Here is a 26,306-nt window from a genome sequence, read left to right as displayed (position 1 = left end):
CGACGAGGGCCGAACTACGTAGACATCATGTACATCAGCACAAGGTCTCAGCAGCACGAGAGCAATATCACAAGAGAAGGATTAAATTCATATAACTACCTACATAAGGAACCCACCTACAATCTCGGCTTCATAGCAATCGCCACAGTCTTCGGCTCCATATAAGCCATCAACCCCATCCTCCCCCCTTCCCTACCATACCCACTCTCCTTCGCCCCTCCGAAAGGCGTGTACGCCGACGGTGTAATTGGCATATTAATCCCTACAAACCCGCACTCAAGGTCCGACGACAGCCTCAGTGCCCGCGGCACATCCTTGGTGAACAGCGCCGCCCCAAGCCCGTACGCGGAATCATTCGCCATGTCTATGGCCTCGGCTTCAGACTTGAACGTCTTGATCACTAGCACGGGCCCGAAGATCTCGTCGCGGTACAGCGTGCTTGAAGATGGCGGGTCGAGGATGATGGTGGGTTGGATAAATTGGCTCTGGGGCCCTTGGGACTGGCCGCCTGCTAAGATGTTGAGGTTTTCGGTGCGGGCGGCGTCAATGAAGGAGTTTATGCGGTCGCGTTGCATGCGGTCAGCAATGGGGCCTAGGAAGGTGTTTGGGTCGCTGGGATCTCCAAGGGCTTTTGCGAAGCCCTGGAACCGCGTTTTGAGCTCTGCGACGAAGGACTCTGCAATGGTGTCCTGGACGAGCAGACGCGAAGTCGCGGCGCAGACTTGGCCGCAGTTGAGCAGGAAAGTCTGGGACATGTGCGTGAGAGCCTCGTCGATGTCTGCGTCGTTGAAGACGATGGCGGCGGATTTCCCACCGAGTTCGAGCGTCACGCGCTTGAGGTTGCTGTTTGCGGCCGCGATCTGGATCTTGCGGCCTGTCAGAGTAGATCCCGTGAAGCTGATTTTGCGGATATTTTGGTGAGAAGCGAGGAGGCCGCCGGTTTGGCCAAAGCCGGTGATGAGGTTTATAACGCCAGGTGGGAAGCCTGCGCGGCGGACTAGGTCGGCAAAACGAAGGGCACCGAGAGGTGATTTCTCCGAGCTTTTGAAGATGAAGGTGTTACCGGCTGCTACGGCTGGAGCGATCTTCCAGCTGAGGTAGAAGAGGGTGGCATTCCAGGAAGCAATGCCCGCACATACGCCCAATGGCTCATATCGAACCATTCGGTATGAGCCATCGAGGTCTTCAAGAGATTCCCCGCCCAGCTTATCGGTCCAGCCAGCGTAGTAACGCCACCACGTTGGCATTGTGGATGCAATCCACTTGGTAGCTGAGATCGGGGCGCCCATTGCAGCTGTCTCAAGCTCAGCAAGCCACTCCAGATTCTCCTCGATCAAGTCGGCGAGTTTGAGCATGCACTTTGCACGCTCAGGGGCCGGCGTCTTGCGCCAGTGCTTGAATGCAGCATGAGCTGCGTCGACGGCGTCGTTGACATCTTGCTCGCCAGCAATCTGTACATTCTCTGCGATGATGGAGTCGTCGTAGGATCGTTTAACGGTAAACGACTCTCCAGAGCGAGCACTCCGGAACTGATATCGCGTGATTAGATGTGTCTATACATTGTTTTGATAATCATGAATACCTCATTGTTGATGAAGAGCCTAGTTTCGATGGATTCAGCCATGATTTTCGAACTGGAGGAAAATAAAATGATGTCACTGCTGTGTATTTGGTATACTATTTTCTAGATGTCAACAATGTTTTCTATGCGAATTATTTCGCACATACAAAGAGACTGGACATTTACTATCCATGCTCACGACTACCAAATCCAGACTCTCAACTCAATGCACCAATCACAGAAACCCTGCTAATCATCCACACTAGACCGAACTAACTCACCACAACGGTTTGCTGCGGCGGAATCCGCGGAGTCGGAGTTTCCGAAGTCGTCAGCAGCTTGGCCACAGTTTTAATAACGTCCATGGCGCATATTCCTACAAGGAACATGCCGGCGGAAAAGTGGAGCTCAGGGTGGTTCACCGTTTACGCGGCATTCCTTCCGCGCAATCCTTCGCGGAAGCTGTCCGCGCCCCCTTGCTCCAGCGCTAAGGAAGCGACCGCAGCCATGTCCAACGGTGCAGGGACAAGCGCAAATCTGGGATCTGTCGACAAGGCCCTTGGATTGTTGCTTGCATTCTGCTTACTACGCCGCATGCTGGGATGTGAAGGGCAGAGTTTTCCAACAACAGCTCCCCTCTTTCTCGGGCAGGCTTGCTGGTACTAGCCTGATTCGAAATTTAGAATGGGCTTCACACAAGCCTCTCGATAGCTGCTAAGTACGATTGGAAAGATTGCAGTGCTGTCTTGAAAAGTTGGATCATCACTGGATTGTATCCTGGCATAGCTAGTCCAATTTGACAATTGTCTGTCATACGTCGATTTTTGCAATTGAATAATAATCCAGCAGAGGAAATTGATTCTGTACTTGTGCATTGTTCAAGGGGCGTATCTGGCTATCAACATGATCGTCGAGTGACTGATAAAATTTGCGCAAAGGTGATGTTGAGTAATGCCAACAAACTTCATAGGCATAGCTCTCCATATCAGAGATTCAAGTTCACGACGCACATAGAAACAGTTGATTCCAGAAAATTGATGACACATTCATTTCCTGAAGTGAAAGCTCACCCACTTCTTCGAAATATCTGGTTAACTAGATTTTCTGTACAATTGATTGTTTCCCCTTTAATTAAATTCGTGAAGAATCAGGGAAAGGGAAACAAAGTACATGCCCCCCCATCCATCATTAGCGCCTAAAGCGAAGGCTTGGTCAGGAGCTTGTTGATCTTCTCGTTTGTTTTGATAAACTGCTTGTAGTTGGGGAACATGTCATTGGGGTCCCATTTGGCTCGGATCTTGAGAAACTTGGCGAGCGCGGTGTCAGACATAGGTTTACTCTGTTTATGTTGTCAGTTCGACCATAGCAGTAGTGAAGTGAGCTTTAGACCCGGCTTACATTTGCATCTTCAACGTTTGGATCGTAGTCTGCAGGATATGTGCCGCATGCGACCGGTAGAGCGCGCTTGTATCGATCGAGCATGCGTTGCTTGATCGCAGGCCCCTTCTTTTGGTCGAGCCAGCCTGTGACGGTAGAAATGTAGTACTTTTGTGGGATGCTCAGAGAGGCGACCTTTTCGTTGGCGACGATATCGCAAATGCAGATAAACACTGAGGTGATGCGCGTCTCGAGTTCCGTGAGAGCCGGCTTTATGGCTTCAATGAGCTGAAAGTTGTCAGTGACGATGTATTATTGTCCACGCTCTAACACTTACCCGTGGAATGGGAACGGTTGGTTCGCTCAGTAGACTGAGAATTTGCCAGTTCTCGCCGTACTTGTTCCCAATGAATTCACGTTTCTTGTCGAATATGTCGGTGAATTCTCGTTTTGAAACAGGACGCATGTCAACTAAGCAGTCCTTCACACTCTCCGGAACGTCGTCGTAAGCACTCAGCAGGGTCCGAGCTTCTCGTTCAGTGTCAGAATAGCAAAGAAGACTGAGACCAAGGTGTAGCTGAGACGTCTTGGGTATGTCATCCGTGAGTATGGTGCTGTCGTACTTCTCCGGATAGAAAATGGTGAGATTGAGATCGGTGCCATACTTGGGGGTATCTTCGGCCTTTTCGAAGAACCATGTCAGCAGGGTCTCGTACTTGTCACGGAGCTGGAAAGTAAAAGTCCGTTCCCAGAGCTGAGAGCTTGGAATTGTGCGGGCCCAGAATTTGGTTACGACACCGAAAAAGCCCAAGCCGCTGCCTCTCGCGGCCCAAAACAGGTCAGTGTTCTCGGTAGGGCTCGCAATGACAACGCGGCCGTCGGGGACCACAATCTCCATCTGAGTGATCCATTCCTGGCATGTGGCTCCCCAACCTCGCACAAACCAGCCTTGTCCTCCCGCCAACAAGAAGCCTGCGGCGCCGACGGTAGGCGCATGGCCGTGAGGAAAGAAGCGCTTAACCTCTGCAAGCTTTGCTGCGACTTCCTCTACACGTACAGCAGGACCAAAAGAGATCTCACGGGAGTCGGGATCATAATCAACATAGCGGTTCAAGCTGGAAGTGTCGATGAGTATGCCGTCCTCAATCAGTGCGCTCAGGGGGAAGGCATGACCGGAGCCACGAATACCGACGGTCACACCAAGTTCAGTGGCTCGTTTGAGAGCTGCCGAGACTTGTTTGGGCGACTTGACCACATGTATTTCGTGTGGATAGCGTTCTGGTGTTGTTGCACTGGGGTTATTGCGACGACAGCGATCGTATTCTGGTGTGCCCCTGACAAGGACGTCAGCAGAGAAGCTGGGGCGTGTGTCGTAGGTGTACAAGGCCATATTATAGAAGAGATGAATGCACTGGGTGGGTAGAGAAGACCGGATGCAGTGGTGTGCAATGACTGCCAGAACGGCCCTGACTGGCTTTAAGAGATGCTGTCAAGGCTGCTGTGGGCCCGACGTCGACAGGGTGATAGTCGTGCCATTTCCGTAGGAAAGACGCCGTCACGTGCCGAACGGCGGGATGGGATGAATGCAATGTGGGTGGATTTGCAGTGGCGAGACGCTCTCCGGCGGCCATGGTCCGTCATAACTCCGAACAGCTCTTGGTCCGTGCACAGGTGAAAGGATTTGTGCACGTGATTGACTTGTGTAGTGTACGTGTACACTACAGGACACTACACCAAGTACACTACTTACTTACACTAGACTAGATGGCGACCCTGTCTCCTCTCCGGCGCTTTCTCGGTACTTACCCCGCGCGGCTCACTCCCGCACGTCTCAGACACCAGCAACAGCCTCACCCTGACCAATGCACGCGTCCATGGCGGCCTGGCTCTATCATGGCGATAAGCAGCAAGTGTGGAGGAGGCCCGATTGTTATCTCTCGAGTCTCGAGTCCAACCCAGACGCATATTCCAAAAGGGCCCATCCTGCTATCCGCAATCCAGCACAATGAGCCCGTCGCCGCCAAAACGCTCCTCGACGACCATGGAGCAACAGAACACGGCCGGGACGTCCCGCAAACGTCGCCTTCGATACGTATGGCGAGCCTGCGATGTGTGCCGGCGACGCAAAGGCAGATGTGACGGCCGTAAGCCGTGCGACTTCTGTCGCTCGCGTGCGTTGGATTGTCGCTACACCGCCGACTCAGAACCCACGAACGAGCCTTCGCAGCCAGAGGATCCTGCTGTTTCTTACTCTGCCGTTGCTGCCCCTCCTATGCTGCCAGCCAATGCATTGGGGTTGAACGCGTATGTTCCCTTCGTGCTCGTCTTCAAGTTGCCCTTGTCACTAACCCAGCATGCTCTTTAGCAAGGGCGAGTCCATCTCTCGTGTCGTACTTGCGCTGCAAGCACAACTTGACAGTCTCGTCACACACATGGAGTTGTCCAACGAATTAAACACCTCACCAGTCGTTGCAACAGATCCCGCGCTTCCCCGGCAGAGCGCGGCTCCCCGGCAGAGCACAGCCCTCGAAGGTTTGGGCTCTGCCATCCCACCTTCCGGGGACGCTCAGATCAACACGAACGCAACATCAATCCCTAATGCTCCCATAACAGCCGTCGCGAATACATCGAAGCCATCCACTCGTCGCTTTTACGGTCCAACGAGTCCTGACTATAGTCTCAATGCTGCTACAATCAAGCTGCGACTGGCCCAAGCCCCTCCTGGCGGCCCCACTATCCCAGAAGAGACCAACCCCAGCCTAGAAGATGATCACACCGACGACGACGAGCGCACTCTGATCCAAGATGAAGGCCACGGGTCTGGCGTTCAAGAGCGCCTTGCTAAAACTAGGCTACGCCAATGTCTGGCTCAATTGCCATGGCTCATTGCCAGAAACGACGCTCTGCGCCTCTTGAATGTGTACCACAATGTCATTGGCCGCCTTCATCCTATTTTAGACCCAAAGCGGCTTGTCGAGCAGGCTGAGGCCTGCTATGTGTTCCATTCGAAACCCACGTCTGACGCCTCAATTCTTCACGAAGACACCATTCTAATCTTATATCTGGCGCTCTCGATCGCGCTTGCTGCCGAACCAGCCTCGCAGTCGCATGTGGGAAAAACGCTGTATAAAGGTGTGGAGCACCTGATCAAGCTAAAACTAGCATCCGAAGTGTCAAGCCTAGATCATGTTTTAATAGCGTTACTGGCGGTAAGCCTTCCATCCTGCCCAACAAGTGATGCATCCACTAACATGATGGGCTCGCGAGCAGTCTATTTACCACTTCTTCACTGGTGACACACGTTTGGCATGGCGAGTGTGCGGAATTTCGGGGCGCATGGCAATGGAACTGGGACTCCACCGCCGAGACGTTCATTGCCATCTTCTGCGAGACGAGAAGCAACGCACTGGAATCAGCGCTATCATCTGGAGCATAGTGATCTTGGACAGGCAATGGAGTGCCGCGAATGGCTTGCCTCAAAATTTTCAGGAATCGGATTTTGATCAATCCATAGAGCCTCCGGTGAGTCATCTCATTCTAAGACCCGAGTATGATGTTGGGGTTGCCCAAAGGCCAATCTTCTTGCTGACTTCAGACATGATAGGAGGACGCATGGTACCTTCGAGCGATGATCTCGTACACATTCATGAGTCCGAAGTTCGAAGTACCGATACACCGAGTCGCTGCCGGTGCAACTTATGAACAGGATGACGCTTTCGAACTACTCAATTTTCAGATTGACCAATGGCTGAAGAAGGCCATAGACGGTCATGGTATCTACCATCCATCCCCTGAGACAGCTGTTGGTGTAAAGCCAACGGCAGACCCTTCGAAACGCCCGTCACCCGTGGCCACATTACTCTATCTGCGTGCCAATGCCTTCCGGAGTATTATCCTCCGCCCGTTCTTTCTTTCAGGTTCCCCCTCCAATGTTAGTATGAAAATGATCAAACCTAGTATGAACATCATTTCCGACACCATTGGTGTACTCTCTTTGCTGAACTCCAGCACCGATGTCTACAAAACCCAGCATCCATTCTTTCAGCATTTCCTCAGCTCTTCGTGTGCACTTCTCTTCTTAGTGGTGGCTTACGTTCGCGCGGACCGCAACCGGTTGGTCATCATTCAGTCAGCCGATTTGCTGGAGCCTTTTCCTGCCTTAGTGAAGCGGGAGGTGGAATGTGCATTGGCTCTCGCTACAGCGTACAGTGCACTGTCGCAGAATTCCTGCAGACTTGCGAAGAGACTGCGTCATTTGGAGGAGCAATTAGCTCGGCCTGACTTTCTCCAACCTCCTCCAATCGAGACCGCCCCTGATCGAAATTTGCAACCGCAGCAAAATCCACAACAAAGACTCCAGATTCAAAGAGGACTGGGTGAGAAGGGAGATACCGTCGGCGGTGCTATTGGCACATTCCTGGACCAAGCAGAATTTCTGCAAGTCCCGGATGATACTATGGGAGACGAAGCAATGAATGGCATGTGGTGGAACGATATTGATATGTTTTGGCCAGATTGGCCCAGCAATGAGATTGCGAGTCAGTGTGTATGAATATATTCTCCTATACATATTAAGCAGATGCTTCAAGTTCCCGCGTTGCGACTGATTCAAACTTCGACATGGTGTGTAATCCCATGACCCCGAACTGCGTCTCTCTTCGACTAGCTATACGTTCTCTTCGCGGACCTGGAAGCCGAGCATGGTATTTGAAGTGACGGCATCTTTATTTCGCAACTTTTGTGATGTTTGAATCCCTGTAATCGGCAACTTGTACTCGAGTTTCTTTCCGTTCTGGTTCTGCCCGCCTGGCAGAGGGTACGGTATAGGCAAGTACTCTGGCAATAAACCCAGCTGAGCCAGCACAGTACCCTGGTCCCAGGCTATGTGTTCGTGGTAAAGACGGTCGCCTCGAATGTTGACAACCGCCATGAAGGGAATCTCAAGTCTGCGGCCTGTCGGAGGGATACCGGGTATTCTACACCTTGTCAGCGCCGCGATAATCACATTTTGAGACGGGCGACATCTCACAGCCAGTCCAACGGTGCGTTATGCGTGCACTTGAAAATGAACTCATCGATGATACGATCAATGCCGATGGAACGACTTATCAACTCCTGCTCGACATCCCTGGGATTCGAGTATATGAAATGGTTCGTATAGAAATGTGTAAGTTCCTCTCGTCCAATGCCACCCGTAAGCTACGCACGTCAGCGATGCGTCGAAACATGCCCCCACCGCGCAATATAACATACCGTAGGCACATGGTTGACATATGGCTCTTGCACCATCGTCGCCATCGTCTGCGGCACCGACGGATTTTCGAACTCCCAATACGTATGCTCGTCCCAAATCGCCTCGAGATCGAACCACGGGCCATTCATGCGCGGTTTGAGGAATGACAGATTCCGCGTGTGCGACACCGATTCCATGTTGTAATCAAATTCCGACTGAAAGGGCGTTGCAAAGAGGTGGGACTTCGCATTGGGGTAATCGTGGACGACACGAGTTTCGGTCCGAGGCGGCTTGCGCATCTTGCCCGCCATGTGTTGCAGGACTGGGACGGAGGTTATGGCGAGCTTGTGGTGCTCTGCTGCATTTGCGTAGACGACGGCGCCGGCGATTGAGGAGTGTGATGTTAGATATGGTGCTGCGCGGTTCCAAAGCTTCAAATCGTACGCTGTCATCCGAATTAGCAATGCAATGCGCAGACAGGGACTGGGGTAACATGCCGATGACGCCAATTGCATTCTTCGGCTCACATCTCTCCGCCTTGGACAGCTCTGAGACGGCCAGACTTATTGGGTCCTTTCCCTCGAAAAAAGCTTCTTCAAGAAGCTCTACAACTGTGTAACTCTCTTCTCCCCATTTCATGAGTGGTGATGGGACACCATTTTCGATGCGCAAAGTTGTATCATTTGTAGCTCCTGACTGATTCACAAGTACAATGAGTCCAGGCCCTGAACCTTTGCGGGACAATGGCTGAGAAAGTATTACACCAGGAGCAAGACGAGTTAAAGAAGTGACGGGGAGAGGAAGAGGAGTTTGATCAGCGTCGGCCATGGCGGTGTATCGGAATGGAGCCTGGGAACTTATGGGGTACGAGTCGATATTGTATCAGGTCACGGCTGGTGATACTTTGACAGGACGTGTACTGAGATAAGGTTCAGTAGCTAGCGAAATTATATGAGCAACTCAATTCTAGCTCAGCCCTATGGCCACGGGCCTATGGGGCGGAAGTAGGTGGAGTGCCGTAGCGGAAGGCTCGAAGCACCAGATTGACACGTGCGAGTACATTCCTTCTGGAACCAAATTTCCATGACAGCCTACGGAAGGGTTTCAGCCTCCCGGTGTTGGGATCACGTCACGTTTTAGTGACTCAAATGACTTGCATTTCACGGATTGGCCGCAGATACCGTACGTACCGGACGGGCTAATGCCCGCTCAACCCCACTAACCACCAACACCACTCACCCGATCGCACCGCAGCCACCACAAATTGAACCGATCGACGCTGCGCTTGCAACTGTCGTTGCTTTGAAACCTAGCGAAAAACTTGTATTTACCTACACCGTCAAAAGTTATGGTGTTAATTAAAGAACGCTCGCGCAGTAGTAGTAAAGTAAAACAGCTTCACGTTTACGTTATGGCTTAAAAATCGTTAGGCTTTCCACCTGCAAAGATCAATCGATCCAATAAGATATATAGATTAAACTTACTGTACGTAGTACCGCATGTAATTAAGATCTTATCTAGAGATCAACTTTGAATATTACGAAAAGATGTATTAGTTACTATGTACTAAGTTAATTACTACACAACTACCGATAGATGAATTCGGTGATCAATATTATTAGATTATTCCTCCCGAAAATCTGACCATAAAGCTTTTCTATGGAGATCTACTGGCTCATCTTAATGGTGGTTGTGGTGGGGCAGATGGGGCGTTGGCCCGTCCGGTACAGTAAGGCATTCAGACATGGCATTCGGGTATGGGGATCATACCACATGGGCCCTTGATTGTTGAGAACGTTTCATTGCAAGATGCACAAATATCTATCCTAATGCTTAATGTACCCATGCCTCATTTCTTCCCCCAATCACAGCCATTCCATCTCTCAAACCCATCAGTATGAATGCCAAAATTATCCAACATCCTCCCAACACTCTGCTCCACCATCTCCTCCAAGCTCTTCGGCCGCGTATAAAACGCGGGCATCGGCGGACAAATTACCGCCCCCATCTTCCTCACCGCCAACAGATTCTCCAGATGGATATCGCTCAGCGGCGTCTCGCGCGGCACCAGCATCAGTGTCCGCCGCTCCTTGATTGTCACATCGGCGGCGCGCGAGATCAAATCGTCGCAGAACCCTATGCGCACAGCGGCAAGCGTCTTCATGCTACACGGCACTATGATCATGCCGTCGTGCAGAAAGGAACCGCTGGCAATGGGAGCCGTCATGTCGCGCGCCGTGTAGACTCTGGAGGCGAGGGAATGTATCTCGGCTTCTGTTTTGTCGGTCTCGTATTTGAGGGTTGTGTGGGCCCATTTGCTCATTATGAGGTGCGTTTCTATGGAGAGGTCACGTAGGATTTCGAGGAGGCGGACGGCGTAGATTGTGCCTGTTGCGCCGGTTATGCCGATTACGATGCGTTTTGGGCGGCATGGTTGTGTGGATATGTGGGATTGGTAAGGAGTTGCAGTCGAGAAGGCGCTGTGATGTTGAGTGACTGGGCGAATGTTGATGCGGTTGTGAATTTGGAATGCACCCGTCAATCGGTGACTGACGCGGCAAGATCGAGGGCAAAGCATGTGCATGTTGGATGTGCAGCGTGAGTGGCCAGCTACATGCCCAACATGTTGGTATCATTACTCGTATCGGTGCTGTCATGGGTCCATCCTCCTCATCCTGGACGCTTCCACCGCCCGGCGTTAGCGGCTTTTGCACGACGGAATGGGCAACGGAAGTTCCGGAACCTGCGTCCGGACCATTCCGCCGCCTTCGGAACGCTATCTAGGAACGTTCCTAAACCCCGCGTTACGGTAACCCTAACCCTAAGCCCCGCAGATAGACGCTAAAACTTGGCCTGTGCCTACCTAGCGGCGGCTCGGAGACATGGGACCCTTGCACAATTTCTGGGGAAGATGAAGAGGGGGAAGAGGACAAGCGAGGACCTCAGCACCGAGTCCAGTGCGTGTGTGCAACCCTAGCTCCTATCTGCACATCGCCATCAATAGAGCCAAATGCTGTCGAGAATACGCCTATGCAACCCTCGAAGATTTCGAGCAGCTACTATACACAATCATCGACGTCTCATGGCTACTACTACTGCCCAAAGCATGTCCAGTGCTCTGCCAGCGAGTGAAAGCCCGAGTGCACCACACGACTTTCGAGCCTTCCTCGACGTATTGCGAGCTGACAATGACCTGGTTGAAATCAACACCGAGGTCGATCCACATCTCGAGGTTGGAGCAACCGCACGTCGTGTCAGTGAAACCAACGGAAAGGCCCCCTTATTCAACAATGTCAAAGGTGCGCGCAACGGGCTATGGCGCATCTTCAGCAATGCAGCCGGGCTGAGAAAGAACGAGAACGAGAGGTTCGGTCGTGTCGCCAGAAACCTTGGACTCCCCAAGGACGCCACCTGGAAGCAGATCTGCGACCGGAGCCAGGAGGGCAAGAACAAGGCTCCTATACCTCCTAATGTCGTCCCGACGGGGCCGTGCCAGCAGAATCAGATCCTTGGCGATGCTATCGACCTTGAAGCTCTTCCAGTACCCTTTCTGCACCAGCATGACGGTGGAAAGTTTCTCCAAACGTATGGTGTCCATATGCTCCAGACTCCTGACGGATCTTGGACGAATTGGTCCATCTTTCGTGCCCAGGTCTACGACAAGCGACATCTGGTCGCCCTCATCAACCCGGGACAGCACAATCACATGGTCATGGAAAAGTGGAAGAAGTTGGGCAAGGACGTGCCATGGGCGCTTGCGTTTGGCGTGCCTCCTGCTGCGACCATGGCAGCAGCGTGCCCTCTTCCCGAAGGTGTGAGTGAGGCTGAGTACGTTGGTGCCATGCTGGGACGGCCTCTCGACCTGGTCAAGTGCCAGACGAATGATCTGCTTGTGCCTGCCAATAGCGAAATCGTGCTTGAAGGTACACTGTCGACTACCAAGATGGGCGACGAAGGGCCCTTTGGTGATTATCTCGCACATCAATTCGACGACGAGCGACGGCCAGGCTCTCTCCTCAAAGTCGACCGCATAACATACCGCGACGACGCCATCTTGCCCGTCTCCGTTCCAGGTCGCATTGTCGATGAATCTGTAAGCCCACCAACCCTCCACTCCCTTCGACCTCACTAATATGCACCCAGCACACCACGGCCTCCCTCGCCTCCGCCGAAATGGTCACCCTTTGCCAATCCCATGGCCTCCCCATAATCGATGCCTACTGCCCCCTCGAGACAATGGGTACCTGGTGCGCGCTGCAAGTCTCCCTTCCGCAACTCGCCCTCCTGCATACCGACGCCGCATCCTTTAGCCAACAGATCGGGAACCTGGTCTTCTCTTCCAAAGCCTCAATGCTCATCAACCGCGTCTTCCTCATCGGCGACGACATCGATGTCTACAATTTCAAAGACATCATCTGGGCGCTCAGCACGAGGGCGCGGCCGGGGTTGGACGATTTCCCGTTTGAGGATGTGAGGGGGTTGCCGATAATGCCGTATATGTCGCATGGGAGGGGGGATCGGAAAAGGGGAGGGAAGATGGTGACAAATTGCTTGTTGCCCGCCGAGTATGAGGGGCGGAGGAACTGGATTCCGGTGGATTTTGAGAGTTCTTACCCGGAAGTGGTCAAGGAGAAGGTTAGGGAGATATGGGAGACGACAGCCATTGGGGAGTAGATAAGATTTTTTGTGTTTGTGTTTTACCAATTGCAAAACCCCGTGTATCAATTTCTATATCATCGCATGCCTCACACTACCAACGCCATCAGCCAGTCTTTTCCACTTCTGAATATGAATGATCGATACTTTAGCATGATATCGTACTTGTATTTCAATTCTACGCAATAAAGCTACTTGCCTCCTACAGACTCGCCTTCTCCCAAGATCCCTTCAACCGCACTTCCAGCACTGCAAGAACCCCATTCTTCACCGATTCAATCGCTTGGGGCAGCAACTCATCCAACTCCTTGACACTGCTTGCACATCCAGCCCAAGCCTGATGCCCAGCTGCCGCCTTTGCAATACCAGAATAATCCGGTGTAGGCGCAAACGAAATTCCAATCCCTTCGTTATCAACCTCGGAGCCAACGCCATCAGGGTGCACGAGGAGAAGTGAATTGCGTGGAGCATTCCACCCTGTATCAAAAATCAGCCCAGACCTTCTCCAAATGGGAAAAAACATACCTTTGTTGCTCAAAACCACCGTCAACGTCGGAATTGAATACTTCCTCGCAATCCAATAGACCGTACTCGGCACCCCGAACATCCACGTCCCATCCCCCACAATCTGACACACAAAGTCACCCTTACCAATCCCACCTGCCAAATAATCCGACGCGAGCTTCACTCCAATACTTCCTCCTCCTGACCACCCCAACCCGCCTCCCCCGCCGTTGATCAAGCGCCCCGGAGTATCGACCTGCAGCTGATTGCACGTCGGCAACGCATTCGTCACCGCCTCCGGACACCAAATGGTATTCTCCGGACACAACTTGCGCAGTTGCGATGCCAGGTACGGGGTATGCGGCGGCAGACTCGTATCCACGGGCGGCGCCGCAAGAACTGCAAGGCTATCTAGACGGGCCCTGTGTTCCGCTACCATTTTCTCGCGACGAGAAAGGTACGGTTCCTTTGCCAATACCGCGGGGTACGTCGCATGGCCGGAAATATACTGCTGTATCTGCCTGAAACTCAGTTCCGCATCAGCGCAGTACCGGTACTTTGCGGGGATGTAATGGAGTAGCATATTCCTCTTCAGCGTATCCACGTCAATATGCATGATGACCGCGTCAGGGCGCGGAGAGCATTGGGTAGGGATCCAGGGGACGTCGCAGTCTACGACAAGGATCACGTCTGCGGTGCGTATGCTCTCGTGCGCGCCGATTTGCAGGCCTAGAGACGCGGGGTGCGAATACGGGAAGCAGACGTCGCTGCCCAGGGCGTCGATGACGCGGAGACCGGGGACTGTGTCTGCAAGGGCGACGAGGGCGCCGCACGAGGCGTGGTTGCGGCCCGAGTACCCGGTTATGACAAGGGGTTCTTGGGCTTTTACCAGCAGGTCGGAGATGGTTGCTACGCCGTCTTGGGCGAGGGGTTGGGGGGATACGGGGCCCCAGACGGTTTGGTCGAGCTTGTAGGGCGTGATTTCTTGCTCGAGGACTTCGCGGCCGGCGGTGAGGTATACGGGGCCCTTTGGGTCAGAGGTTGCGAATTGGAGGGCGCGGTTCACCATTTGCTTTACGTTTGTGCCCGTCTTGATCTCGCCCGTGTAGCGGCAGAATTGTTGGACTATTTGTTTTTGGTCGGGGGCGTCTTGGAGCCAGTGGATGTATTCTGTACGGGAGCCGCGCATTTCGCCTGGATTTTGTCAGTGGGGGGCTTTGGGTTCAGGACGAGAAGACGTGAATGTTACCTTCAAGTGTGAAGGGTGAGAGACCCGCAAATATCAGTACTGGGACTCGTGCAACGGAAGCATTGTGTACAGCAGCACCGAGACATTGGGTACCGACATCTACATGCACGATCACGCACTGAGGTTTGCCGGTGAGTCGAGCGAAGCCATCAGCCATTGATAGCGCAACGGTCTACAGTGGAAGTCAGAGAGCTCCTTTACCAAGGTCGCTGCGATTATTCACCTCATGGGGACACGTGACGACTTTTGGAAAGCTTCCAGTTGGGTCCTTCTTTCCTCGTGCAATCGCTTCCATTATCCCAGGGTGGTCAGACCCCAGGTTAACGAAAACGTGTGAGATACCGGCCTGGAGCAATATTAGAATGTGATCATGAGAGAACATTGACTACATTTCGTACCTCCCATAATGCCTCGAAGAACGCAGTTGCTGTTGTGTATTTCCTGCACATAATCAGCACTATGCTGGGCACTCATTCTGCTCAATGTACCAACATTTGACTCATGGCTGTAGTGATTCTCGAACTTTTCGATAGGATACAGATTCAGAAAGCCCTCTTGCGACCATTCAATGTGAAGTCATATGCAGATACATAGCGCTGGGTCCACATGCCGCAACGCGTCTAGTTCCGGCGCATTTCGGAATACGCGTTAGGCGTAACCGAACGACGTTGAACCGCCGCATCGAACCGAACTAGTAGCAGTTCTTAGGCTCTAGGTCAGGCTGCACGGTAAGCCCTTTCCTTCCGTGGGGCTTGTGATTCGTCCGATGTCGGATTGGGTGTTGGAGTGGTAATTTTGGGGCTGCGGGGAAATTGAAGTTGGTGGTTCCGAAGGGCGCGGTACCAATGGTGGGGAGTAGCTGCTCGAGATTGTTGGATCAAGCTGCGCATGCCGTTGAATTCATTGAATGATGAGGATATGCAAGGAGTGTGACATTTACATATCATTATCGCATTTCTATTCTGAACGAGAAGTCTTAACGAATTTCACGTATTTCGTGTTGGTGTTGCGCTTTAGTGGCCGAAAATGGACTACTAAAACTAACGCTTATCTGCCCGACTTCGTCACATCTCGAATCGCATCAAACATTGCAATGTGATTAAATTCCTGTCAATCGTCGCTGCAAAATTCCAATCTGCCTACAAAATGAGTGGAATAATGTATTGCGACTGAGTTGAATTATTTCTATCTATTCACTGTATAGCGTATCAAATTAATTTTCTCAGAAAAGAATGGCAGGTGTTATGGGTTAGTCCTTTACAGAATACTGTCAGGAACCAAAATTTATTGTATTGCTTGAGCTATAGAGAATGGTTTGGATCTACGGTCACTTATAGTATCCGCTACGTGTCCTGCTTGTTACTATACTTTTATAGGGTAGGTTATACCTACCCCATAACAGCAGATCACATCCCAACCCGCTGTAATCGGGCATCAGGAAAAAAAGACTTTGCAGTTAAGGTATGTAAAATGATTCGACAATCATGTATTGTAGCACGCGGACGCAACTACCATAGTGACCCCTCCAACAACTAATCATAAACAATTCTATTCCTCGTCCTCCCGCAATGCTCCACCTCCACCTCCACAACATCTCCATCCCTCAACCATTTCGGCCCCCCAGCCTGCCCAAACCCTACTCCCGACGGCGTCCCCGTCATAATCACAGTCCCCTTCTCCAGCGTCGTTCCCTGGCTCAAAAAGCTAATAATCGTTCGGACATCAAACAACAAATCGTTAGTATTAGTCTTCTGCCTCTCCTCCCCATTAACCCAAGTCCTTAACTCGAGGTTGTCCGCCGCCCCAACCACAGCTGGCGACACCATCAACGGGCCAATAGGTGCGTACTTGTCAAAGCCCTTGCTGAAGCACCACTGTGGGACGCCCCCAGCATACGCGGGATCACGCTGCCATTTCCTGGAGCTGATGTCGTTGGAAGATACGTACCCCGCGACATAGTTGATGGCGTCGTCTTTGGAGATGTTCTTCCCCGTCTTACCGATCACGATGGAGAGCTCGCCTTCATAGTCGGCTTGGTCGTCTTGTGCGATTTTGGGGATGGGGATGGTTTCGTTCCAGCCGGCGATTGAGGTGTTGGCTTTTATGAAGAGGGAAGGGTAAGGGGGCGGTTTGCGGCCTGCTTCCGCGACTAATTGAGAGTGGTGAGATACGTTGCAGATAAGTGTAGGATTGTACTTACTGTGTGTTTTGTAGTTTAAGCCGATGCAACGTACGGTGGGAACATCTTTTGGCTGGAGGAGATGGAGGATCTCTTTCACCTTAACAATTTTCCCGGTGCTTTTGACTTCGAAGGGGCTGGTGCCTTCGAGAATCTCTGCTTCTAAGCCAGCTTCCAATTTGGACATGAGATCCTGAGCATTTTGAAGGTGTGGCTCGCCATAATGTTCAGCACCGTCTTCGCCCCGGAAGCGAATCAGTCGCTTCCAAGATGCTCCAGGAATGCCCATGACGAATGATGACCGAGATGTAGAGGTATGACGAAAGTAGTACTTAGCGGGGTAATGACAAATTTGGGTACATCTGTAGAATTGTCTCTCAGCATGTTTTATGTGCGATAGTGTCCAACTGCTGGTCCTAGCTGCTGCGAAGCCCGCGGAAACGAGCCGGACCTCGGGGCTAGCGTGCGGAGGCTTGCCAACCAATCGCCGTGGTCGACGAACGGGCTCCGAGGATGCCCTGGCATTTGTAACACAATGTTAGTCGATCATTTTGTAAGCATAGATGATATTGGAATCGTACCCAGTGTCATGATTCGCCCGGCCTCGCACATCCCCGTTTGGTGTTAGTGCTTTCCGATGTGTCCAGAGCACATAATCTTCCGTCAGCAGGCGCGCATTTGTTCCGCGGGCTTAGAAACGCGCGTTCGTACTTCCAAGTATTTACTATTTGTAAAGTAAGTGGTCATGCATATATAAATTCGAATTCGGCAATCGATGATCTATAGCTTACCTTATCTTTCCTGACCCAGCCCACACTTCACTGACCATCTTTGACTACTATCCTGTTTAGATTAGCAAGATGACTGAGGTCTTGTCGAACGCTCAGGTCCCGCATCTGAATGGTGACGGTGACTCTCCAGAGAAACTACTTGCCGACGTTCAAAAGCATGCCGTTTCACCACTCTGGATGCAGATGAAGAGGTTGAACCCTCCACTGCCCAACCCCCAAGCAATTCCTCATTTATGGAAGTACAAGGAGATCCGGCCAGACTTGCTGCGAGCCGGAAAGTTAGTGACTGAGAAGCAAGCTGAGAGGCGGGTATTGATGTTAGTGAATCCTAACAAGGGTATGTATGGGCATCGCCGTGCCCCAACGACTTCAGACCCCTCCTGATGATAGTAATGAATGTCGACTCACGTTCTTCATAGAAGCACCATTCACAACCGACACCATCTATGCCGGACTCCAACTCGTTATGCCCAACGAAACCGCCCCAGCCCACCGCCACACCGCCTTCGCCATGCGCTTCATCATCGAAGGTGAAGGCGGTTTCACCGCCGTCCATGGCCGCCGCGTAAACATGAAGCGCGGCGACGTCATTCTGACCCCAACCTGGAACTGGCACGACCACGGCAAGGACGGTTCCGGCCCCATGATCTGGCTTGACGGACTCGATCTCCCTAATTTTGTGCATTTCCCTGTGCATTTTGTAGAACATCACACTGCAGCAAGGTATCCAGCGGAGAACGTGGATTCGAATGCTTCGCCGATTGTGTTTCCGTGGGAGAGGATGGCGGAGAAATTGGATAAGGCACCGGGGAAGTGGGTTTCGTTGCCGTATCTTCAGGCTAATGGGACGGAAGGTAAGTGGGATAGGATTCCAAAATCGTTAATGGGAGGCAGATCTAACATGTGTGATTTAGTGAGCAGAATACTCGGCGGTTCAGCAGAGCGGCTTAGCGCAGGGGAAAGTTCTCCGCCAGTGCGGGAGACGGCTTCCTCAGTGTATCATGTTGTTGAGGGGTCAGGGTACACAGAGGTAGAGGGTAAGAAGTTGACCTGGGAGCGTGGCGATACTTTCTGCATCCCATCATGGCATAAGTATCAGCACTTTGCTTCAGGTGGGCAGACGGTGTATCTCTATCGCTTCGATGACAAGCCGATGCTGAAGGCATTGGGATTCTATCGCGTGGAAGGAAGTGATACAGACGCTTTGGCGTCGTCGTGGACAGAGTTGTAGGTTCATTGCTGTCGCAAAATCGCTTGGCAGAGATGAGGGACTTTGGATTGATCAGTTCATTTGTCTTACACTCTTTTTTTAGGGAAATTATTATGTGTTTTAGCAGAGGGAATTCGATCGTTCAAGGTTTTGCCAAACACTGCAATCACGATGACCAAATTTGAATCGTGGGAACTACATCTTCAACATTGCAACTCTCTATTTGTGCCTCGTAATATGATGTGGGCGGAGTCCGAATGGTGCGCGAAGTAGGAGTGTACTTCCCAAGTCTAGCGAAACTGTACAATGAGGTATAATAGCTAACTAGGTTAGTTGAGAGACATGGTTTAGCCGATAATGGTGTTCGCTCTGGGGACGTTGCATGCTCGTAGTGAAGAACGCCACCTCGAACATTCTCAAACTCCATATATAAGCTGATTTTAAACTTCGAATATATTTCGCATACCTGTGGCAGTGTCCCAGAGAGTCTCGTAGGCGAGTTATTGAATGCGGACGGGGACTGTAGAACGTCAAGATAATCTAGTACTTATGTAGTAGATTGTTATCAACATATCCTAAGCTTTGAGTAAACAGTGAACTAATAATGGATATGACACCATTCCTCACATTCCAGCATAACCTGGATGTGGGCCTCGAAGGATTAGGGGGTATTGCGCTACCCCTCATACGTGCTCTGCCTGGCACAGTGCACTAGCAGTGCTGCGATAAACATCAAATATATGTTGGTATCTATTGTTCCTGACTGACAAACATGGATTTTGTTCTCCTATAACTGACAGATCCTATATCACTCGATTACCACCTGGTGTATATAAAGCCACTATGACGAAACTCACTATATTAAGTAAATTGCATTATTAGTATAAGCATGAATCTACATATTCTGTCATAAACTTCCCAATCGCAGTAGAAGCCTCTTTTGACAATGTCCTGACTTCCTCACGAATGTACGATTGATCCGCGAAGTGGCCAAATCTGCCTTGCCACAGGAGCCACCGCCCTCGCGACAACCCCGGCTCCCTATCCCATAAGTCCGTTTTCACTGCCAAACCCCTCTCCCAACCTTTCTCGAACATGGAGTTTCCTAACCTGTACATATCTGGTCCCCCTGTGAGAACCCACCTGGCAGCCGCCGCCAAATCGTAGCTTATGACTTCTTCCGTGTTGATAGCAGAATACTTGAGCGAACTTGGGCGAAGATTCTTCTCAAAATCCAACTCAAGTGACTGTCGAATTCTCTCAAGCGTCTCTCGGAGACAAAAGAAACCAAAAATGAAATATTTGTCATCGAACCCAGACTTTGCCAGCTTCACGGAGAAGGCGTTGTAGTTGACCCATCTATCACCAGGTGTGATCGGCGCTTGCTTATCTTCTGGCTTCCAAAGGTATCGTTTTCCCGACAGGTCATCGAGATTCTCCCGATGCATGGAGGCGAGGTAATAGTAGACCGGATTTGGTGAGGGTGGTATATCACGGATAGCGAAAAGGAGTTTGACAATGACGTCGTGCGGTTCTGAGAACTCGGCTACCGTATCTAGCAACAACATCAGGACTTCGAATCCCGCATCTTCATGCTTCGACGATGTACGGACAGAGCTCAAGATTGCTTCTGCGGCAGGTGCGGGTGGGGCGTCGTTTGAGACAAACTCTGCCAGGATCCTGGTGCATTCTTGAAAGGAGTTTCCACCAGCGTTCGCCTTTTGACTGAACCATCGATCCATAGTAAGAAGGTTATGCTTGTGAAAGGTGCTGGTGTGGAAGTGGTGAGGTTGCAATCACGGATTTTGTTCTTGGAGTTCTAGTTTGATAGAGTGATTAGGTAGCTTTTCTTGGCACACACTACGTCATAAGTAAATTAGGTAGAGCTTAGGTAATTATCGTTCTTACTCTTGCCTTGTTAGATGTTAGTCTGATAAGTCGACTAGCTTGGGAAGGTTAGAGGAATGTGGCATAGCCTAGTTCGGGAAGTATAGATTAAAGCGGCACAGCCTAGTTCTAACCTATCCTGTCAAGATCTGCATACATATGAAGTAGTAACGTAAACCGCCAAGGACTCTTATTCTTTTCACCACTCTGACACATCGGGCTAGTACTTTTATCTGTACCCTAACATTAACTCTAAACCCCTTCTGTCTCGATACCAATATGTATAGTTGGCATTAACAGATACGCTGGCATCTGAAGCCACTAGCTGCAGAACTATCCCCTGCAAGCAGATTGATTAATAAAAGATGCGGTAGTCTACGAAGATATGTTGCCTTACTTTGGCAACAGCTACTGCAGCAAACATCATTACCAGTTCCTGGGCATTCCTCTACATAATGTTAGCTGTTTAGGTATCTCAAAGTTCACATTCTGTTATGATCTATGATAAACCTAAAAGAATAGCTCCAAAGTCTTATATGGTAACTTCCGTCCTATCTGAAGACAGGGCGCTCCAGCTGTCCTACAGGCAACGCATCTTCCGCCATCCTACAAGTAGTTAGCATAGATTATACTATTTCCGATATACGATTTAGCTTACTGCATCGATTTGACATACAACTGCTATTCACCGTGCACGAATCTAAACCCTCATTAGCTATCAAATCAATCATTAAACAACTGAAATCATTACAGCCAAAAATTCCACATTGAGCTGCAATCGTTGAGGCAAAAGCCAGAGAGCATAAAATCGTAAAGAAACGCATCTTCGAAGATTTTAATGTTCTGATGTAGGGAGTTGATCAAAGTTAATGAAATCGATAGACTCAAAATACTAAATAAGATGCGTACGAAAGTGTACCCTCCACAGCCTTTTGATATGAGGAGGTGGCTTTCGAAACATCGAACTACTGGCGGTCGATTAGCATGACTCTCGGTCCGAATTGATTCAGCATTGATAAAGATTTCAACTTAGCATGAAACAGAGTTTCCAAAGAATGACTATGAATCTGTGTTGGTATTCCGAATATTCTATTGAAGCCGAACTACTCAAGAGCATGAACAAAGTATAGTAGAGAACTACAGTAGTTATTGTTTAGAATGAGAGCATCCAGATACTCAGTTTTGTGAGCGGCGATAAGCTTGACCTGAGAAGACAGCTATGCTTGTCACTGGGCGTTGGATTATTCCGCACGCCTAGTTCTTAACAATAAGCACTTATGTGATCTGACGCCACAATGCGGAGTGTCGGGCTTTAATGAGGCCTTGGATTGGTTCGTAGGAGGCCTAGTACCTTGACTAATTTTCTTAGTGGGTTATACACCTAGCGCTAAAAGCAATCGGTGATTAATTACTTCCTTGTTATTCCCCTTGGATTGTATACCGAGCCGCAATACTTGGAACCGGAGGCAATTGACAACCAATTGATTACCTTTTGCTCTTCTTGCGCTATAACTACACCGAATTGCAATATTTAGAACTAGAAGCGCTTCGTGTACTATCTCTTCGTCGACGGTGAATCTCGATCATAAAGCAAGACTCAAAGGTTGCATCCTTCATGCCAACGGATGCTGCGTCCCGAAGCAGCTTGCGCTCTTACCTAGCTTACTCTTATCGTCATTCTATACACACTCTACGACTACCTTGACCATCTTCGCTTTTGCAGTAGTGTGCTACACTGTGGAGCGCGACAGGGCGCCAACAAATGCAAACAGCACCTTTTACACATAAAGTCCCAAGTGAGCTGGCTATAGGCGAGGTTCCCTGTCACGTCAATCTCCAGCGCCGTGCAGGAACGAGGAAGTACGATGATGGCCGAAAACACTACAGGGCGTCATAAAAAGTTCTGGACTTTCTTGTTCGTCAGTAAATCATAATGTGAAGCACACTGCACATTTTCAAGATAATGGAACAAAGAACAGAAGAAATATAGTACCGTTTGCGGCATCTGATTATCAAAACTACAACCACACCATACCACTCAGCTTCTGTGATCCATAAGGTGTACTGGCCGATTTCCATTTACTTGGAATGCCGTCAATACGTGGTATTGCTTCTGAAATGTAGAACCTTCTCCAATAGAAGAAGCTGTCTCCGAAAGATTGAAATCAGCCGGTGGATTCGTGTGTGCTGTCTTTGTTACTTGGGCGTGCTTGAACGCAGTGTCAATATATCGCAAGACCTCGCTGAGTGTACAAAAAGCTGCATAAATAGAACCTCAAATACGTTAACTATGCTCTGAAAGTGCCTGGAGTACAAATAGAATTGTGATCAATAGTAGCTAGCATGTGTAGAGTAGTGAAGCCTCTGATCTCAGCCTTGCTCCGGTCTGATATCTCTATAGTAGATGTTCAGTCTGTATCCCGTCACACAAATAAGTAGCTTTGATTGTCTCAATATTGATATAAAAGTTGTTGTAGAGCTTGCACTTATTACATATATTAACAGTACATCGTGTTGCCTCAATTTAGTGCCTCAGTGTTTATCATCTTGAGAATATAGATTCTCCCGCTTTCAATTTTCGCAACCTGTACCGAAAAGACAGTGATTTGAGTGATCTTTTGCGAAATAAGTGTTCCGATACTCGGCAGCAATGTCGCTGCAGTTAAGGCTTCGTCCCTCGCATATCTCAATAACGAGCGCTTCGGCGTAGGGATTGCGGTTCATGTCTATGTCGAATATCTTTTAGAGGTCCTAGTATACGGGCACATAGGCTACTCGAAGTAACATTGAAAAAATACAAGGGCTGCAACCCTAGCAACAGATTCTAGTCCGATAAAAGAGGAGCCTACTTAGGAAATACTGTAGCGGTGATATCCTGATCCTGCACCAATTGTGAAAACGCACGCTACATTTGATATATATACCGTACTGCTCTTACTCTATCATACAGCGCATACTAGGTGATTGACCATGGTTCCGTATACCACCTGCCAGATAGTCTTAGCAAGATACGACGCAAAACCACTATAAGCGCTAACCTAGGGAAAGTTACATGTATAATTAGCTGGTTGATTGCCGGATAGCTACTTTACGATTACGAAGGAGCTCCATGTCGCAAGGATAAATGGTGTAATATGCAATCTCCGGGCCGACTCGATCCCACATCTTGTTCGTATGCTGATGCCACTAGCCACTGTGGCTAGTGAGTGGACCCAGGGTGCCAAGTAACCGCGCAATCTCGTTAGTAGCTTGATTCCAAGGCCCCTTGTCAGATTTTATTTGCTTTCTGGGCGTCGTCGTTGGCCTAATTGGGGGTTTAGGCGCCCTCTCTATCAGTAGGCTCACATACACTAGTGTAAGGCTTAGTTTATTTGCACATGCGCCTTTCAGGAAATGATACTACATACGGCCAAATCGAGATTGTGGGAGAACATTTATCCGAACACACAATGTTATTGTGCTGTATCACTTCTTCCATAACAACGCCATTAAGGCAACGCCGTTCTTGGTAAACTAATTCGCACATACGTCTTGACTCTATGTTTTTCCGGTAAGATGTCGGAAGAAAATGCCAGCAAATCGCCTCAAGCATACTCCTGCAAATGCCAGTAAGTCAAGCTCTCATTCTTCTCAACACCGTATCTAAACGTCATGGCGTCAGCTTCAGTCACCGAAGCTCATAGTCCTCCGGACATGTACAAGGTACACACGATGTCGTAGACAGTCCATTGATACTGTGTTATCTGAAGTTCCCCTGCGCATCTGTACTGACTACTTGCTTAGCTGTGGGGAAGTAAGGTTTACTATGACACTGTCTTCGCATCTGGCAGACTACACAGTCATGCAATGTAACTGTTCCATCTGTGTTGTCAATGGCTACCTCTTGGTTTACCCGAATCGCTCCGATGTTGTCTTCTATGGAGATTTGAAGAACCACGTGCATAAGTACCAGTTTCACACTAAGAAGAAAGATCACTGGTTCTGCCTCCACTGTGGCACGAGCTTGTTAATTGATTTTAACGGTATATATGAGAACTACGATGTAATGGCGGTCAACGTAAGTGAAGCATGCTCGAAACTGGGCTTAGTACTGAGCTTAACATATAGGCTCGGACAATTGAAAATGTCGACATTGCTACCTTGACGCTTGAATACGGGAATGGTAAAGCGCTTTAATTAGTCCACGTCGGCTCATTTGGTTGGTTGAAAAGAATGTGTATTGAGTGTAAACCCAGTTAATTAACACCATACTCCCTAATTTCTTATACCCCTTCCCATCGGCGGACCCATATCACATGTCTCCCAAAAGTGAGATTTCCGCCACCTCTAGTCATATCCCATCACATTTCCGTTCAAACCACAAGCCTTGGAGAGTAAGCTAATGGTTGAGGCATTTCGAACCCTCAAGTTGGTGGACTGTGCCTCAATATAAGGATTCAGTTAGAGACCTTCTAATGAGCAGCCTCATGGTTAGACACCATCTGCGGGTCACGTGCCATCAACTCTATAGTAGCCGCTTGATACAAATTAGTTTCGAGATACCAGAGAGAAAGGTAAGCTTATCATCGCACTTTTCCCACGGCTCTGGGGCGTTCAAGATCTCAAGCTTTTTCTCAAGAGTTTTACCAGTTAGTGGGTTGGGGCAGGCAGAGCCAAAGCTCCAGTGAGCACGGTGGCAATGAGGAGGGTGTGCTTTATGTTGAGAAGTTGAGGGACGACTGTGTTTGAACAAGATTGTTTAGTCAATCTTTGGTGATGGATACTCGAATTGAGAGATATTGCTAGACTTGCAATTGAAGAAATTGAGATCTTGGAATGGATGCGTGAAATCAATCTACAGTCTTAGGTGTTCACGGCCAGCTTTTAAGGTAGTCCCAACAGTGACATGTCTTACTGTAACGCTTATGTGTGCCGCTGATCTGTTTGCAATGATGTACTGCAAATGAGTGGGTTATACATCTCCGTGTGAGATCCTTTAAAGGAGCTTCTACATTGTGCATATACAGCTTGGAGTGACTAGTGGGCCGGGTTCGGTCGGGCCCGGTGCGATGAAGATACGAGCTCCTTCCTCCCCACGTATGGGTCCTGAATCAGAGACTACGGCTAGTAAGATGATATTATCTCTTCCTACACTTTCCGTGTCTGATGCGGGATTGCTGATTATCTAGAGCACTTCTGGTATGAGCTCTGAATCCTGTTTTCCAACTGTATTAACCCGGAAGCAGTCTCCCAGATTAATTTGATCACTGCTGAGAGAGTTGCTGCCTCTTTTTCCCACCTTTCTTCAAACCTTCTTGCTGTTTCAATAAGTTTCTGTGTGGTTGTGAAACTTTCGAATCCTACCTGACTTTTTCTCTTGAACTCAATTGCTCCCTCATTCACTACAATGCTCTACAACATGGCTAAACTTTTCAAATATGCCAGCATACAAGACCAAGATGTGACAGCAATCATTAAGTCGAACCCGACTGAACGGCAAGATGAAGGGTGTTATCTCCAAGATCTGTTGATTAGAGCGAGCCGTGCCACGGACTCAAGGTTCACTGTAGCTATCAAAAGTGAATATTATATCTTCCATGCAGCTCGTGTCACAGATACTTCGGTATTGGAGATAGAGGACGCAGTCTCGATCCTCAATGAATTCGTGCGATCAGGAAGC

At 49.8% G+C, this 26,306-nt stretch overlaps 11 protein-coding genes across 11 annotated transcripts; 4 read left to right on the top strand and 7 right to left on the bottom strand.

Moving 5' to 3' along the window:
- Window positions 1-111: 111 nt before the first annotated feature.
- Window positions 112-1,697, bottom strand: COCSADRAFT_116875 (uncharacterized protein). The gene is made up of 2 exons (XM_007701727.1): window positions 1,583-1,697; window positions 112-1,529 (listed from the first exon to the last, which is right to left on the bottom strand). Exons 1-2 carry the CDS (start codon window positions 1,622-1,624, stop codon window positions 117-119), a joined length of 1,455 nt encoding a protein of 484 aa, XP_007699917.1. The 5' UTR covers window positions 1,625-1,697; the 3' UTR covers window positions 112-116.
- A 1,011-nt stretch (window positions 1,698-2,708) lies between these two features.
- COCSADRAFT_36590 (uncharacterized protein) lies at window positions 2,709-4,369 on the bottom strand. The gene is made up of 3 exons (XM_007701550.1): window positions 3,276-4,369; window positions 2,960-3,226; window positions 2,709-2,900 (listed from the first exon to the last, which is right to left on the bottom strand). The coding sequence occupies exons 1-3, from the start codon at window positions 4,326-4,328 to the stop codon at window positions 2,757-2,759; spliced, it is 1,464 nt and encodes a 487-aa protein (XP_007699740.1). The 5' UTR covers window positions 4,329-4,369; the 3' UTR covers window positions 2,709-2,756.
- Window positions 4,370-4,979: 610 nt separating this feature from the next.
- COCSADRAFT_160249 (uncharacterized protein) lies at window positions 4,980-7,490 on the top strand (the record flags this gene model as incomplete). The annotated part of the gene is made up of 4 exons (XM_007701726.1): window positions 4,980-5,242; window positions 5,304-6,147; window positions 6,209-6,460; window positions 6,543-7,490. The coding sequence occupies 4 exons, from the start codon at window positions 4,980-4,982 to the stop codon at window positions 7,488-7,490; spliced, it is 2,307 nt and encodes a 768-aa protein (XP_007699916.1).
- Window positions 7,491-7,604: 114 nt separating this feature from the next.
- Window positions 7,605-8,999, bottom strand: COCSADRAFT_171078 (uncharacterized protein; the record flags this gene model as incomplete). Its single annotated transcript, XM_007701725.1, has 4 exons — window positions 7,605-7,914; window positions 7,968-8,137; window positions 8,192-8,616; window positions 8,669-8,999. The coding sequence occupies 4 exons, from the start codon at window positions 8,997-8,999 to the stop codon at window positions 7,605-7,607; spliced, it is 1,236 nt and encodes a 411-aa protein (XP_007699915.1).
- A 795-nt stretch (window positions 9,000-9,794) lies between these two features.
- On the bottom strand, window positions 9,795-10,754 carry COCSADRAFT_199437 (uncharacterized protein; the record flags this gene model as incomplete). The annotated part of the gene is made up of 3 exons (XM_007701724.1): window positions 10,585-10,754; window positions 10,044-10,559; window positions 9,795-9,811 (listed from the first exon to the last, which is right to left on the bottom strand). Exons 1-3 carry the CDS (start codon window positions 10,601-10,603, stop codon window positions 9,795-9,797), a joined length of 552 nt encoding a protein of 183 aa, XP_007699914.1. The 5' UTR covers window positions 10,604-10,754.
- A 523-nt stretch (window positions 10,755-11,277) lies between these two features.
- Window positions 11,278-12,845, top strand: COCSADRAFT_160246 (uncharacterized protein; the record flags this gene model as incomplete). Its single annotated transcript, XM_007701723.1, has 2 exons — window positions 11,278-12,264; window positions 12,315-12,845. The coding sequence occupies 2 exons, from the start codon at window positions 11,278-11,280 to the stop codon at window positions 12,843-12,845; spliced, it is 1,518 nt and encodes a 505-aa protein (XP_007699913.1).
- A 132-nt stretch (window positions 12,846-12,977) lies between these two features.
- COCSADRAFT_199433 (uncharacterized protein) lies at window positions 12,978-15,107 on the bottom strand. The gene is made up of 6 exons (XM_007701722.1): window positions 15,073-15,107; window positions 14,979-15,021; window positions 14,804-14,926; window positions 14,581-14,752; window positions 13,353-14,525; window positions 12,978-13,304 (listed from the first exon to the last, which is right to left on the bottom strand). The coding sequence occupies exons 1-6, from the start codon at window positions 15,081-15,083 to the stop codon at window positions 13,030-13,032; spliced, it is 1,797 nt and encodes a 598-aa protein (XP_007699912.1). The 5' UTR covers window positions 15,084-15,107; the 3' UTR covers window positions 12,978-13,029.
- Window positions 15,108-16,045: 938 nt separating this feature from the next.
- COCSADRAFT_116858 (uncharacterized protein) lies at window positions 16,046-17,105 on the bottom strand. The gene is made up of 2 exons (XM_007701721.1): window positions 16,781-17,105; window positions 16,046-16,729 (listed from the first exon to the last, which is right to left on the bottom strand). Exons 1-2 carry the CDS (start codon window positions 17,046-17,048, stop codon window positions 16,113-16,115), a joined length of 885 nt encoding a protein of 294 aa, XP_007699911.1. The 5' UTR covers window positions 17,049-17,105; the 3' UTR covers window positions 16,046-16,112.
- A 431-nt stretch (window positions 17,106-17,536) lies between these two features.
- Window positions 17,537-18,956, top strand: COCSADRAFT_190195 (uncharacterized protein). The gene is made up of 3 exons (XM_007701720.1): window positions 17,537-17,887; window positions 17,970-18,404; window positions 18,465-18,956. The coding sequence occupies exons 1-3, from the start codon at window positions 17,620-17,622 to the stop codon at window positions 18,779-18,781; spliced, it is 1,020 nt and encodes a 339-aa protein (XP_007699910.1). The 5' UTR covers window positions 17,537-17,619; the 3' UTR covers window positions 18,782-18,956.
- A 682-nt stretch (window positions 18,957-19,638) lies between these two features.
- On the bottom strand, window positions 19,639-20,527 carry COCSADRAFT_356774 (uncharacterized protein; the record flags this gene model as incomplete). The annotated part of the gene is made up of 1 exon (XM_007701719.1): window positions 19,639-20,527. Exon 1 carries the CDS (start codon window positions 20,500-20,502, stop codon window positions 19,639-19,641), a length of 864 nt encoding a protein of 287 aa, XP_007699909.1. The 5' UTR covers window positions 20,503-20,527.
- A 3,675-nt stretch (window positions 20,528-24,202) lies between these two features.
- On the top strand, window positions 24,203-24,823 carry COCSADRAFT_190193 (uncharacterized protein; the record flags this gene model as incomplete). Its single annotated transcript, XM_007701718.1, has 3 exons — window positions 24,203-24,255; window positions 24,431-24,704; window positions 24,755-24,823. The coding sequence occupies 3 exons, from the start codon at window positions 24,203-24,205 to the stop codon at window positions 24,821-24,823; spliced, it is 396 nt and encodes a 131-aa protein (XP_007699908.1).
- Window positions 24,824-26,306: the final 1,483 nt, after the last annotated feature.

Source organism: Bipolaris sorokiniana (assembly GCF_000338995.1).
Source record: "Bipolaris sorokiniana ND90Pr unplaced genomic scaffold COCSAscaffold_7, whole genome shotgun sequence".
NCBI lineage: Eukaryota > Fungi > Ascomycota > Dothideomycetes > Pleosporales > Pleosporaceae > Bipolaris > Bipolaris sorokiniana.
This window is presented reverse-complemented; position numbering and strand designations above follow the sequence as displayed.